This window comes from Pseudorca crassidens, chromosome 15 (genome assembly GCF_039906515.1).
Source record: "Pseudorca crassidens isolate mPseCra1 chromosome 15, mPseCra1.hap1, whole genome shotgun sequence".
In the NCBI taxonomy this organism is placed as follows: Eukaryota; Metazoa; Chordata; class Mammalia; order Artiodactyla; family Delphinidae; genus Pseudorca; species Pseudorca crassidens.
The window spans coordinates 59,213,284-59,226,533 of NC_090310.1; the positions used below are offsets into that span (position 1 = coordinate 59,213,284).

Sequence of the window (13,250 nt, forward strand, 5' to 3'; positions counted from 1 at the left end):
GGTGTAACAGGGGGTTGCAGCACCTCTGCCCCATCCCCGGAAATTCCCAGGGGCAGGGAGGTCTTGGCCAGACCCGAATTGGAGAGGCGAACCCTGGCGCCCCCCTCTACCGGACCCAGGCCCGGACCTCCCTCAAGGTAGATGTCAGCACCAGGGCCTTCTCTCAGGGAAGAGTTTCATCCTCGCTTGACCAGGGTCCCTTCCTTGCCTTCCTCTTTCTTCTGTTTCCCCTGCAAAATGAGCTGAATACTGACCTGGTGTGCGTAGAAGACACTAGGTAAAAGTGTCTGGAGCAGACAGACAGCAGCTATGACTCTGATGGGTTATGAGCGGGGCAGATGTGGCTGCAGCTGTCAGCACCTGGCACAGTCTGGGCAGTGTTAGACGCTCAGCACCCATTACTTTCTCCTCCCCATGTGGCCTGATCCAGATGGACAGAGTGGTAAGAGGACTCTCAGAGCAGAAGCCAGGCAGCCTAGCCCCACCACCTTGGCCCTCTGGGCCAGAGGTAGGAGGTGAGTGGGAGAGTCCTGGGCAGCTGTAATACCTGCTCTGCTTGTATCTGTTGTGTAACCTGGGGTGAGTGCCCTCTGAGCATCCAGCTGCCTTCCTCCTCATAAAACCAGACCACTTGAGCCCTCAGGGTGGTACAGGCAAGTCTCAGCATAACCGTGCCCAGGGCTCACTCTCTCCCCTCCCTCTACTTCTCCCTCTTTCTCAGGCGTCTGCACAGATATTTTCCTTTATCTGGGGCAAATCCTCACCCAAATAAAGCTGGCCTTGGTGTCAGCTGCCTGCTCAGTGGAGGGGGCTTCTGGAGACTTCCAGAGTTCCTCTTCCTGAGTAGAAGTCCAGCCCTCAAGATACCGGCCCTCCCACAGGTTGTGCCCTTGCAGGGGGCTCTAGACCAAGAGTGAAGACCAAGCCTTGGAGCGTAAGAAACTTGGGGTGGGCAGGGGGACAAGCTAGAGACCAGGTAAGTGTCCTTTAGACCCAGCCTGGGAATCTCAAGTCCCTTCTTATTGCTCTGGCAAGAAATAGCCTGTTTTCCCATCTGCAAAATGGAGCAAATAATCACGGCAAGGTAGATGAACTTTGACAGAAAGCAGTAATGACACCTGACATGTTCTGTGTGCACTCTGTATCAGGCAGCGTCTTAGTTGTACATTTGCAAAGGATTCCCTACAATCACAGCTCATATTTGAGGGGGAGAGTTATTTGCTGTGGCATTCCGAGAGGATTTCCTGACACACCCAGGTTTGGTCTGGGACTGGTTCTCCCAGATTGGCCCTTTCCCACTCTCTTGATCTTGAACTTGGCACCTCCTAGGTGGTGGAACCTCTGCTGGGTGCTGGGGATACTGAAAGGAAAGTCATGTCCCTGATAGGGCAGGGAGCCTTCTGGGAGGAATTAACATTTGAAACCAAATCTTAAAAGAGGAAAAGCAGATTGGGGAGAGCATTCCTGAGGATAATACAGCAGATGCAAAGACAAGGAAATGTAACAGCAACTCTGTTGCTGGGATTTGATTCAGCAAGAGGTGAGGAATGAGGCTGGGGAGGGCCTAGGTCCTAAAGGGCTATGAGACTTTTAAGTTTATCTGAGGGCAATGGTGAGCCACTGACAATTCTAGAGGAGAGAACTGATGGCATCACTCTTGCCTTTTTGGTGCAGAATTTAGGAAGGGTGAGCCCAGAAGTGCTTGAGCAGCCAGATGAGGGAAATGGGGAGGCTGAATCCAAAATCTTGGCAAGACTTGGGAAGAGGGTAAGAGGCCCCCTTCCCAGGGGTCTTCCAGCCTCAACCTGCTGACTTGCCCCTGCCATATTCCACCATCAGTGTCTGCCGCAGTCTTGTCAAGGGCTCCACAGGACACATGCTGCCTTACTCAACTTGCTCAGTGCTTTATTGAACCAAGACCCTACCAGATGACTCATCAGGGCCTTCAAGAAGCCCTGCCCATTTCCTGAGATTCAGAATCCAGAGGTGGCTGGCCTTGGTTTAGCTGCTTCCATGACATTTCCTTTTGAATATCTCCAAACCTTAAAGTGTAAAGATTTTGTCCACACAGATACACGTATACTCCTGCTGCAGGCTGTCATCCTCACTGAGACACTTTCAACTCAGCGGTTTGTAGACAAGGCATTGTGCATCCATGGCCATCCATCCATCCACTCTTCCATTTGTCCATCTGTGTATCCATGACAAGACAGCAGCAAGTTCTGACATGGTTCAGGCCCCAGGGTTCACAGCAGTGAGGGCTGGGCTTCCAGTGGGCTCAAGACGCAGGCCTTAGCCCTCACCCAACGGCCTCCGCAGATAGTAACATCCCTTTCTGAGGCAACAGAAGCCAGGGCCAAGTGGGTTATGAAATTTGAGTCTTTAACCCCAACTGGACGGGGGAACCTAAACCTTAGCCTGTGACTATCCTGAGATGGGCAAAAAAAAAAAAAAAAAAAAAAAGACAAATCAAGCCTACAGATAACACTGAAACAGGAAAGAGTAAGAGCTCATGTCCGTGCTGGAGGTGTTCATATGGAGGGACAGGAAAGAGGAAAAGAGAAAGGGGAACATGGCGCACACACTCAGGAGTGCTGTCGAGGGCCTGGGGCATAGTGCTGAATCCTAGGGCAGCGAAGAGTACAGCTGTGGCCCATCCCAGGGGGCTGTAGCTTTCTCTCAGCCTCATACATACAAACAAAGCCCCTAGAAAAAAGGGGGCTTTTCTGAATACAGGAAGACAAAGGGTTAACCCAAACAATAAAGAAAAAAAAACAAAAAGGCTCCTGCTAGACACAAAATACTTCCTTTGAACTAGACTTAATCCAATTTCACTAAGTCAGCAGGCTGGGCTCTTCCAGGGGTGCCAGGGGTGGGGGCGTGGGTGTCACCAGGATATGGAGTATGACTGGAGTGAGACAGGGGATCAGCACTGGGGTGGACAGACAGGACACCCTCACCGTCTTTCGCCCAGACAGCAGACCCTCAGCCCTGTAAGCCACCGGGCAGCTGACGCCCAGGCCGCACAAAGCAAGAAAGGCGGGTGGGACAGTTGCCAGCACTTCACTGGTCCTGCAGGCGGCTGCAGAGCTCCCGCCGGCTCCGCTCGCCAGCCCAGCTGCGCGTCTTGAGGCGGAAGGTCTTCAGCTCATCCTTGAAGGCCTCATGGTTCATGGGCCGGTAGTCTTGAGGCTCACAAAAGGTCTAGGGCAGGATGGGATGGGTTGATCAATACGGGGAAATGGGCAACTTCGGTGGGGTGACCCAGTCCTCCCTACTCCTTCTCCTAGGGCTACCGCCTGGCCGAGCCCTTTCCCTGTAGCCCAGCCCTCCCACGGAGACTATGGCCACCCCCACCCATGGTACCGGGTGCTGTGGGAAGAACTCCTTGTAGCCGCCTTTGAGGATATACATCTCAGGATAGTAGAGGCTGGGGTAGTCATTGGAGGCTCTGTCCCGTTCCCGGATGAAACGGCACCTGGGACAAGCAGGGGTGTGGGGTTCAGAGCTGGGCGTGCAGTGGGTGTACATCAGGGGACCTGGTCCCCACGCCCACTCCTTTGAGGGCCTTGGGGAACCACAGAAGGCTTGAGTGGAGGAATGTCCGCCACAAGAACACTTTGAGATCAGTCTGGCTAACTGGGTACAGAAGAAGTTGGGGAGATAGAAGGAATGAAGCAAATCAAGGGGGTTCTGTGTCCAGAAGACAGTTGCTCAATCTCTGTCAGAGACATTTCTCCTGGGCTGAGAAAGGGGAGGCAGAAAGGAGAGAAGTGGACAAAGTTCAAGAGGTAGATTCAGAAGGTCTAGACAAGGCTTGGTGAGGAGGAGGTGGAGAGAGGAAAGGATGATTGAACTCTGGAAGGGTCAGTGTCACTGAGGACTGGGACAGGGCCCTTGGACTTTAAGGACACTGATGGAGACTGATGGAGAATTAGGTTTTGGGGAGGGGGGCGGCAAGGGACAGAGGGTAGATGGGAGGCCTGTTGGGAAGGACAGTGAGAGGGAGACAGGAGGAGCGTGCCATGCACAGGGAAGCGGGGATGAGGTCTGCTCCAAGGTATCGGGTGAGACAACAGGTCTAGGCCCAGATGGGGCCATGGCTGGGCTTGGGCGTCTTGGCCATTGGATGGCTCCAGCACCCGCAATCCCGGGCGAGGAAGGTCAGGAGCAGCACTAGCTGGCTGGGCGGAGCTGGGACTCACATGCGGGGCCCCCGCTCAGATGAAAATTCACAATGGAAAATGAGGATGATTCTCTTGTCCAGGCTACAGGGTATGATGGGGCTCTGTAGCAGGAAGGTCTCAGCATCCCTTTCCAGAGGCAGGTTCACAGCAGTCTGCCAAAGGAGCCAGAGGTCAGGCCACAGCCCTAGGCCTGGGTAGGAGACCCTGCCCTATGCGGTCCCCATCTTTCAGATGAGTGACCCCACCTCCTGAGGGGCAGAATCCCATGAGAGGGTGCACCCACCCCCTACTGATTCATCCTCCGGGCAGAGGAAGGATAGAACTGGGTGAGTCTTCAGGGCCTCTCCCGTCACCCTGCCTCACCTTGATGTGCCCGCCTTCATACTCGTAGGGGTATCTGCAGTCCACAATCACAAACCTCTCCACGATGTTGCTGAACTTGCCTGTCAGCAGGGCCACCATCTGTAGGAGGCCACGGAGGTGGGTTCCAGCAGTTCAGGCGGGCAGGCAGGGGCTGACCCATGCTCGTAGCCTGACCCCAGGGGAGGTTAACAGGCAAACAGAAGTCCCAAATGCACCAGAAAATAGCTCATGCCTGCATACCGTTTCTGGTGAGATGTACTTGAGGTCTTGGTGCTTTCCATCCACAGTCTGTAGGAGGAAGGCCTGAAGGGAAGAGGAGAGAGAGGGGAGAGAGAAAGTGAGATTGGTAAGATGGAAAAGATGGAGTTTTTTCCCAAGCCCAAAGGCCACACCTGCTTTGACCTTCAAATTCAGCTCTGGTTCCCATAGCAACCAAGAGGGGCCTCTAGGGTCTGATCCCCAGGGAACAACCTTCCAAGGGGAAATGAAGATGGGGAGAAGAGACGAACCCCCATGCCTCCTGCCCCCATGTATTGCCAAGCAAGCCCCAGGATGAGGCCCAAAGAAGCTCCAATCAAGATGTTATGGTTTGGAAATGTTTTCCAAGGTTGAGACACCACTGATGCCCTGTACAGATTTGGGTACAGTCGGGATATCAAGGAGAGTGAGAGAGAGGAGTCTAGATGAGAATAAAGGATAAGATGCAAAGGACAAAGCGAGGGGCCTCTGGGGAAAGAGGGAGTTGCTGAAGCAGCTGCTGGGCTCAGGGGCCAGTCAGTAAGGGATCGAGCCTTCTGAGGGATCCCACTGCTAGTACCTTGGAGTAATCCCCGATCAGTTCTCGGTGGTCACTGTCCAGGATGTTCTCAATCTCGTCATGACACAAGGACTTTGAGCGGAGAACGCGGGCTTTCTGTGAGGCAGGTGGCAGCCAGGGTCAGGGGTGAGGCTGCCCCTCAGTGCCCCGTCTGGCTAGGACCCCCCTTCCCTGCACCCTGTCCTCTGCCACAAACCCGGCTGAGAAGGACTTGCAGGGTGGACTTGGAGGGTGGCAGCTCAGCCCTGCCAAGCCCAGTCCTGCCCTAGAAGGAGGGCACTCACGGGTTCCTCAGCCTCCCGCTGCTCCTCCTCTGGAGGGGTCACGCTCCTTCTCCGCTTGCTCTGTATGGGCAGGTCCCTGTCCTGGGGCCGCTCCAGCCTCTTGAGGATGGGCCGGATCACGCTGCAGGGCATGGACGGAGAGCGGAAGAGCCGCTGGCACTTGCTGTACATGATGAGGTCCTGGCAGAGGTGGCAGGTCTGGGGTCAGAGTTTCCAGCCCCTGCTCTCCACCCCAAATCCCACCTGGAGGGTAGGGCCCCACCCCTCCAAATTCTGAGGGGCCTCTCCAGAGGCTCACCTGCTCCTCTTCCTTTTCTGAGGTCTTGACCAGTGGGGCACTAATGAGGCTCTCCATGCCTGGGGGGACTACATCATCATCCTGAGGCCAAATCAGCAAGGATATGGTTACATTCACAGGCAAAGGTCCAACCTCTAAGGCCCCGAGTCCTCCAGGATAGGCTTCCCAGTTCTCCCAGCAAACTTCAGGCCAGCAGCCCTCCCTGACCCTGCTCACACCTCCCTCGCTTTGCCCGAGCACAGGGCAGCCCCCCAGAACTAGAAAGCTGCAGGGCCCCACTCGCTGCAGGGGCTTGCATAGAACTGTGAGAAGTGTGCCATGCAGGAGGACCAGGCCTCCCTCTGCCCTGCCCATCCACCCTTCACTGCAGCACCAGCCACCTCCTCTCCTCTGATTGGCCAGAGGTCAGGCTGTGACTCAGTTACCTCCAATTCTTCTTCTGACATTGAAGTGAGGTCATAGTCTTGCTGTAGGAGCTCAGAGCTCTCCCCTTTTCTCAGATCCCAAGGAGGGAGAGGTAGGGGGCCTGACAGGGCAAGGCTGTTCACCTTTAAGTCACTCTCCAGGATATCCACGAATCCATCATCTTCCTCGGCAGCCCCCTTGGTTGGGGTTAGGGAGAAGCAGCATTGGGCCAGGGGAGTCAGTTCCTCTACTTCCATCTTCCGCTCAGGGGTGAGACACTGTGTGGGTGACGAATAGACACAGACGACTCAGGGGTGGGGCCCTGAGGCAGTCCCCACCCCAAATTTCTGAGAAAAGTTTCCCAGCGCCTCAGGGCTCAGGATCACCCTCAAGTCCCCCAGGCTGCCTTCACAGGCACCTGCCCCGCGTGCATGCCTGCCCTGCATGGGTCAGCTCTCCTGATGTACCATCAGGTCGGGAGCCGAGCTTGGCCTCTGGGCAAAGGCTTCTCTGCGGCTGGCCCACTCTGCCAGGGCATGGGTGTGGCTGGGATGTGTGGGCTTCCCCGGCATCTTGAAGACAAATCCATCCTGCGGGCAATACAGGGAGCGGAGGGGGGTGCGTGATCAAATGCCAGAGAACCATCCCAGCAAGCCCCCTTCTCTCCCTGGAGTGCTCCCACTCTGGCCTTCTGGAAGCGCACATTCTCTTTGTCCTCCCTAGAGCTGTGGGCAGCTCGGCCACATGCTTCACTCTTCCTCCAGGTGCCAGGTGCTTGGGAGTTGGTGATGTTCCGTAGCACAGGGCTGTGGCCCAGAAGCCTCCCCTAGAGAGCCAGGAGGGCAGCAGGTACAGAAGGCTGCATTCCTCTGGTGCCAGCCCAGGCCCTACCTTCTCCCACCCCTCTTCCAACTCCCCCAGCTCCCCTGTCCACCTCCAAAGCCCCAGCTCCCAGAGCCAGACCAGAGACACCCAACCGATTCAAGTCCACCCTCTGGGAACCAACCACAGTCCCTCCTGCCCCTCCACAATCCTGGCCAGCAAGCCCGAGCCTCCTGATGGGCCTCAAGGACACTCACCGGCAAGGACTGGAAGCGTCGGATAGAAAACTGCTCACTGCAGAAGGAAACAGGGATACCTCAGGGCTGAAGAGTTGGGCCGTGACAGAGAGCATGCAGGGTCCCCCTCCACCACAGAGCCCTGTGCACCCCTTTGGGAGGACCTGGGAAAGCACCCTCCCTGGGCCTACTCCACCCACACGGGGCAGGGGAGCCTGCGTGAGGAAGGCCCAAGCACTTACTTTCGAATAACTCGGCTGGCTGTCTGGATGGCCTGTTCAAATCTAGGAGAGAGAAGGGTCCCATGCATCCCAGCTCCCCTCACAGCCCATCGCCCACCCCCAGCATTACGTTTTTAGTCCACAAGGGCCAGGGCCAAGGTTCAGGCCAAGGGAAAGAGGAGGGAGGAAGAATGCAGACTATCAGGGGGCCCAGGTGTAGGGGAAGGGGAGATGAGAGGCAGCCTGGGATTTTAAAGGCTGCCGTGAATGAAGGAGGCCTGGAGAATGGCAGTGACAGAGACAGCTGGGGTAGGTTGCAGGGTGGCTGAGGAGTTACCAAGGCAACAACAGTCTCACCAGCCTGCCCACAGGCCTTCCACCTGTATGCAAATCACCTAGGCAGGGCCATATGGCTGCCAGGAAAGGCATCCATCCATCCTATGATGACAGGCCTTGTCCTGACAATGTGGATATCTCCAGGGCCTGGATGCCAGAAAGGCTGGGCTTCCCTCCCTTGTGTGGGACTGTCCTGGATCCTCCAGGACAGGGGCCTGGTTCAGTCTGCTGTACCAGACCCCCTAGCGACAAATGTGCAGGGTCACAGCCTCTCCTCCCTCCTGTGGAATTTTCCAGGACCCAGATTCTGTCCTACCCCCTCCTCCTGCCTTAAAATAGGCCAGCAGGCAAAGAATTCCAACAGATGTTCCTTCTGAGGCTAGCTATGTTACCAGAGATCACCTGCCAGGCGGGGCTTTTGCGTGTCTATGTGTACACACACACACACACACACACACACACACACACACACACACACACACTTCTTTCTGTGTAACCATCAAAGCAGGTGCAGTGGTGGTGGGGGGAACTGAGGGCTAAAGTGTCAGGGGGATGCCCCTGCCCCGAGTAGGGGGGTGGCTCTGCCCAGCCAACCTGGCATCAGGATGACCAATTTAATTGGCTTGGTTTTCAGTCTGCACCTGGGCCCTGGGGGTAAAGCAGGGACAGTTCTGTGTTACCATCAAAACCCAACGTGCAGTCCCCACACCACCACCCAATGCTCTCCCCATTTCCTGTTTATGAACAAACCTGCAGCCCAGCCCAGTCTGATCAAAGGCAATGGGAGGAAAGACAGCCACTGCCCTAAACCCAAAGCCACAGTCCCTTAGCCCAGGCCACAGATGCCCAGCTGTTCCCAGTAATGCCTGACAGCTGCTCTCCCTGCTGGGGCATGATCAGCTGGATGGGAACAGCTGTGCTCTGGAAGGTACTACTCATGCCCCACAACCAAGAAGCAGGGAACTATGCTGAGCAGAGCCCACCAACTTCTCTACTCCCCCCTCACAAAATGCCTGGTCCAGGGGTTGGCCAGAGGGTCAAATGTCACTGAAACCAGAAGTTACTGATAGGATGGCCAAGGGCCAAACCAGCTTGCAGCAACTGTTTTGTTTGGCCTAAAGTAAATTAAAAACTTTGAATTAGTTGGACTATATTTTCCTACCACCCCAGCCCTGAACCCACTCTAAGCTGCTCCCATGAGAGCAGACCCTTCCATGAGACAAGGAGCAGAATTCTAGGACATGGGAAGGTCAATTAGTGCCCCCATTGGGGATCCAGAGAGGTCGGTTTGCTCTCCCAGGATTCCCAGTGAGTTTAGGGTAGAACTGAGATTCCCCAAGGCAGGTTCCCCGTCCTTGGTAGTGTGGTCCCTCTTCTCTACTCACGTCTGCTCCACCACCTGGGGGTCCATAGGGCTGGGAGAGTCCATGCACAGACCTGAGGACAGAGTGCATTGGTTTGAAAGTAGTGGCATTTCCTGCACACTTTCCCCCACCATGTCCCAACCCTATTCAGAAAAGGGAAAAAAGCCTGTTGTTATTTTAGGTCTTGACATATTGAAAAATGAAACAAAACCCACCCATGGACCCCAAGGGCTGACACACTGCCAAATCACACAGGGCTCCACTCCCTGTTTACTATGGAAACTCCTCCCTGTAGGCTTTAAACCAGAACTCTGCTAAGCATTTTTCTAGAACTGGTTTAAAATAATCTGTTCTAGAAGAGATAATGGCTTTTTAAAGGAAAAAGTTAAAGCTGAAGGCAAGTGAATGTTATAAAATGACAGACTTTCAGCCCTGATGCCTCCCAGATGGGGCTGTGGTTCAGGATTTTGGCGCCTGGTTTTAAATAGGTAAGATCTCATCTCCCGCAGAGGACCCCACCCAACACCCACCTTGCCCAGCCAGTCTGTGCTGGGCATGGTAAGCCCCACCAGAAGTGGGCAGAGGGAGGCTGCTGGGCCCACCAGGTTGTGGTAAGGATGTTAGTCTGATCAGTAGTGAAGTGGGGAGGCTAAGGCAGCCCCCCAAACTCCCCTGGCACCCCTGGGCCTCACCTGCATCAGAAGATTCAGAGGACTCAGACGACAGGGAGGATTCAGACGCCCGACGGGACAGGGATAGGCATGTGAGCAGGCTGCCTACCTGACTCTTTGGGGTCTCGCTGGGAAGGGAGCAGGGACCCAGGGAAGGAGAAAGGTAAATATGGGGCTCAAGGGCTGGCCGGCCCATGTTCCCACCAGCCACCCACCTCTGAAGGGCCCATCCAGCCTCTGCACTGTCCCAGGGAGGTGATGGCATCAAGGGCCTACCCTTTTCTCAGGCCTTCTACAGAGACTCTAAGTGTCTTCTCTTTGTTGATTGATTTAACGTTCTCCTGGGTGCAGGGGAAGGTGAACCCGGAGCAAGAGCAAGGAGGTAGGCTGGAGGAGGTGGGCTGGGATCATCCTGGGGGATTGTGGGGCAGTAGACAGCCCTGGAGGGCTTTCCCCTAAACTCTTCAGGCCCCTACCCATCCACAAGCCTTTCTGGAGGAATGGCCAAGACTTTGGTCTTTATTGCTCCAAGGACAACCCAGGCTGGAGCTGCAGGCTTGCTCAGGAAGCAGGACCAGAGTTTAACCCCTTAACCCCAGGAAAGAACTGGGGGTGGAGGGAACAGGGCCACCCTCAAGTTCCCCCTCCAGACTCAGAATCCCCTGCCTGGGGCAAAATGGTGGAGATTTGGGCTCAGATTAGGAAGGCAGCATGGTGGAGGTGGGGAAGAGGGTCTCCAGAGGCTTGTGCGGGCCAAGAACAAGTCACCTGGAGGGTGTGAACAGCACAGCCCTAGTCCTGGGCCCCTGAAGCAGTCTCTGTCCCGGATGCCTCCCCATTTGGCACCCAGGCAGGGCTCCCAAGAGGCCTGGGACTAAACCCTAATGCGGGCCTCTCATCCCACATCCAGTATCCTTGGGGCGCCCTACCTGCCGAGCCCGGCGAGGTCGTGCATGGTCTGGGTGAGGGTGGTGACCGGCGAGGAAGCGGCGGCGCGCTTCGGAGACCCCAGGAGGCCATGAGCCCCCAGCCGGAGGCCCGGGAGGTGGCCGGGACGCTGGGCGCCACCGCGCACGCCGGCCGGACTGAGAGTCGAGGCTGCCGCGGGCTCCGGCTGGGGCAGCTCCATCTCGGTGGGGCGGGAGGGCTGGGCGAAGGGCGACCCACAGACGCCGGGCACAGCTGGCCGGGACGAGGTAGGGAGCCGGCCCGGGGTGGAGGGGGGAGGGAGGGAGGAAGGAAGAGCAACGGGGCCGGAGCGAGGGAGGAGAGGGAAGCGGGGAGGGTGGGGAAGGGAGGAGGGACGCAGGGACCAGCCACCAGCCCGGGAAGCCTCTGGCAGAAGCTGCCACCTCCACCTCCTTATATATTCGAAAAATAACAGCGGCCGCGCCGCCGAACGCCACCAATGGGGGTGCGGGTTAGAAGAGAGGCGGGACCGAGGGCGGAGCCCGTGTGGTGGAAGGCGCGGAGGCTGGACCAGCCGGGCCTCGCCCAGTTCCAGGCTTTGGGTGGGGTGGAGGAATTAGGGTTTCTCTTACACCCCTCGCACTCCCTCCCAGCTACGGTTCGAGGAGCCTGGCTTCCCAAATTCCGCTTCTCAGTATGTGGTTTGGAGCTACACCCCCCGGCCCCCAGCGAAGAGGGTGTGTAGAGGGCCTCCAGCGAAGAGGGCCTCAGAGGATGCAACAACCCCCCAGGGTGGCCTCAGAGGGACCCCCGCCGTTTAACATCACTCACAAGCACCGGTTGGCATCTTGAGAGCCTCCATTCCCGGAGTCTGCAGAATACAGCTGTGCTGTGCGGTCTGTTTTCTCCATTCCACTTTACAGACGGAGACAATGAGGCGTAGAGAAGTTCATTAACTCGTTCAAGGTCACATGGTTGTGCAGATGGTGGAGTTGAGATTCACCCCAGGTGCCTCTACTCCCACAGCTTCCCTGACCCTGCAACTGGCAGCTCAGAGCGGCCCCAAAGCGTAATTCCCACGGGGAGCCCCCAGTGCAGGAGGTGGACCCGCGGTGGGGGCTGACACGTAACTGATGGGTGCTTCCATAGCCTCTGATTAGATGTGATGCCAAGGGATCCAGTTTTCTCCCGCAGTCCCAGAGGAGGCTCTAATGGTTGGTCTAGCCATGAGTTTGGGCCGTAAGGGCCAAAGAGGGTGTCAGCAACCTCAGAACCCAGTTATGGAATTATCTCATGCCCACTGACGGTTTGGCTAATGTGGTGCCAACGTTTAATTGGTGTTTCTTTAATCAGGGAGGCTGAATTTGTCACTAGTTTTAACTGAACATCTTCTAATTATCTGATCACCTCCTAGGGAGCCATCTTTCCTGGACCGTGGTGGGAAGGCTGAACCCAAAAGCGAGTGGGTGGTAAGCTACTCTTGCACCCCATCTCCCCCAGGGAGAGGTGCCCTCCGGCTTGTCAGGTCGCAGCTCAGGAATGCTGGAGTCGCGGCCTTGAGTCCCTTCCCCTGCAGCCCCAATCCTTCAGGCCAAGGAGCAGTGGGTGGGGGTGGCAGAAGGGAGGGCATGGCGGTAGGGGGTTGGGTGGTCCAGGAGACATGTGGAGGAAGGGAATGGAAAGACCCCAATCCCATCTGAGAGGGGTGAGGAGGGTGGGGACGTGACAAAAGTATGTCTCCCACCCCACCGAAATCTTCAGGGCCCCTCCCCAGAGGCAGTCACTACTATAATTTGTTGCATATTCTTCTGGAGTCAGTCTAAACAGTCCTAGCTAATAGAAACAAAATGGGAGGCACAAATACGAGCCACATATGTAATTTAAAATTTTCTAGTAACCGCATTTAAAAAAGGACTTCCCTGGTGGTGCAGTGGTTAAGAATCCGCCTGCCAAGGCAGGGGACACAGGTTTGAGCCCTGGTCCAGGAAGATCCCACATGCCATGGAGCAACTAAGCCCGCATGCGACAACTACTGAGCCCGCGTGTCACAACTACTGATGCTCGCTTGCCTAGAGCCCGTGCTCCGCAACAAGAGAAGCCACTGCAATACGTCCACACACTGCAACAAAGAGGAGCCCCCACTCGCTGCAACTAGAGAAAGCCTGAGCACAGCAATGAAGACCCAACGCAGCCAAAAATAAATAAATTACAAAATAAATAAAGGAAGGGTGTTTAAAACAAAAAAGGAAAAAGAAACTTTAATATTTTATTTAACCTATTTTAAAAGTTATCATTTCAACATGTTATCAATATAAAAATTTTTAATGAGATGTTTTA

General features: G+C 55.8%; 1 protein-coding gene across 3 annotated transcripts; it reads right to left on the reverse strand.

Annotated features, from left to right (window-relative positions):
- Positions 1-1,888: 1,888 nt before the first annotated feature.
- Positions 1,889-11,405, reverse strand: CDC25B (cell division cycle 25B). Of its 3 annotated transcripts, XM_067707582.1 has the most exons (16): positions 10,934-11,403; positions 10,026-10,132; positions 9,355-9,406; positions 7,655-7,696; positions 7,434-7,470; positions 7,058-7,180; positions 6,822-6,944; positions 6,498-6,632; positions 5,950-6,030; positions 5,652-5,831; positions 5,368-5,463; positions 4,791-4,853; positions 4,551-4,649; positions 4,206-4,339; positions 3,367-3,478; positions 1,889-3,204 (listed from the first exon to the last, which is right to left on the reverse strand). In XM_067707582.1, the coding sequence occupies exons 1-16, from the start codon at positions 11,131-11,133 to the stop codon at positions 3,064-3,066; spliced, it is 1,725 nt and encodes a 574-aa protein (XP_067563683.1). In that variant the 5' UTR covers positions 11,134-11,403; the 3' UTR covers positions 1,889-3,063. The 3 variants fall into 3 exon arrangements, with proteins under 3 accessions (XP_067563683.1, XP_067563684.1, XP_067563685.1); XM_067707583.1 differs by lacking the exon at positions 7,058-7,180 and having other exon boundaries at positions 10,934-11,405; XM_067707584.1 differs by lacking the exon at positions 10,026-10,132 and having other exon boundaries at positions 10,934-11,401.
- Between the last annotated feature and the right edge of the window lie 1,845 nt (positions 11,406-13,250).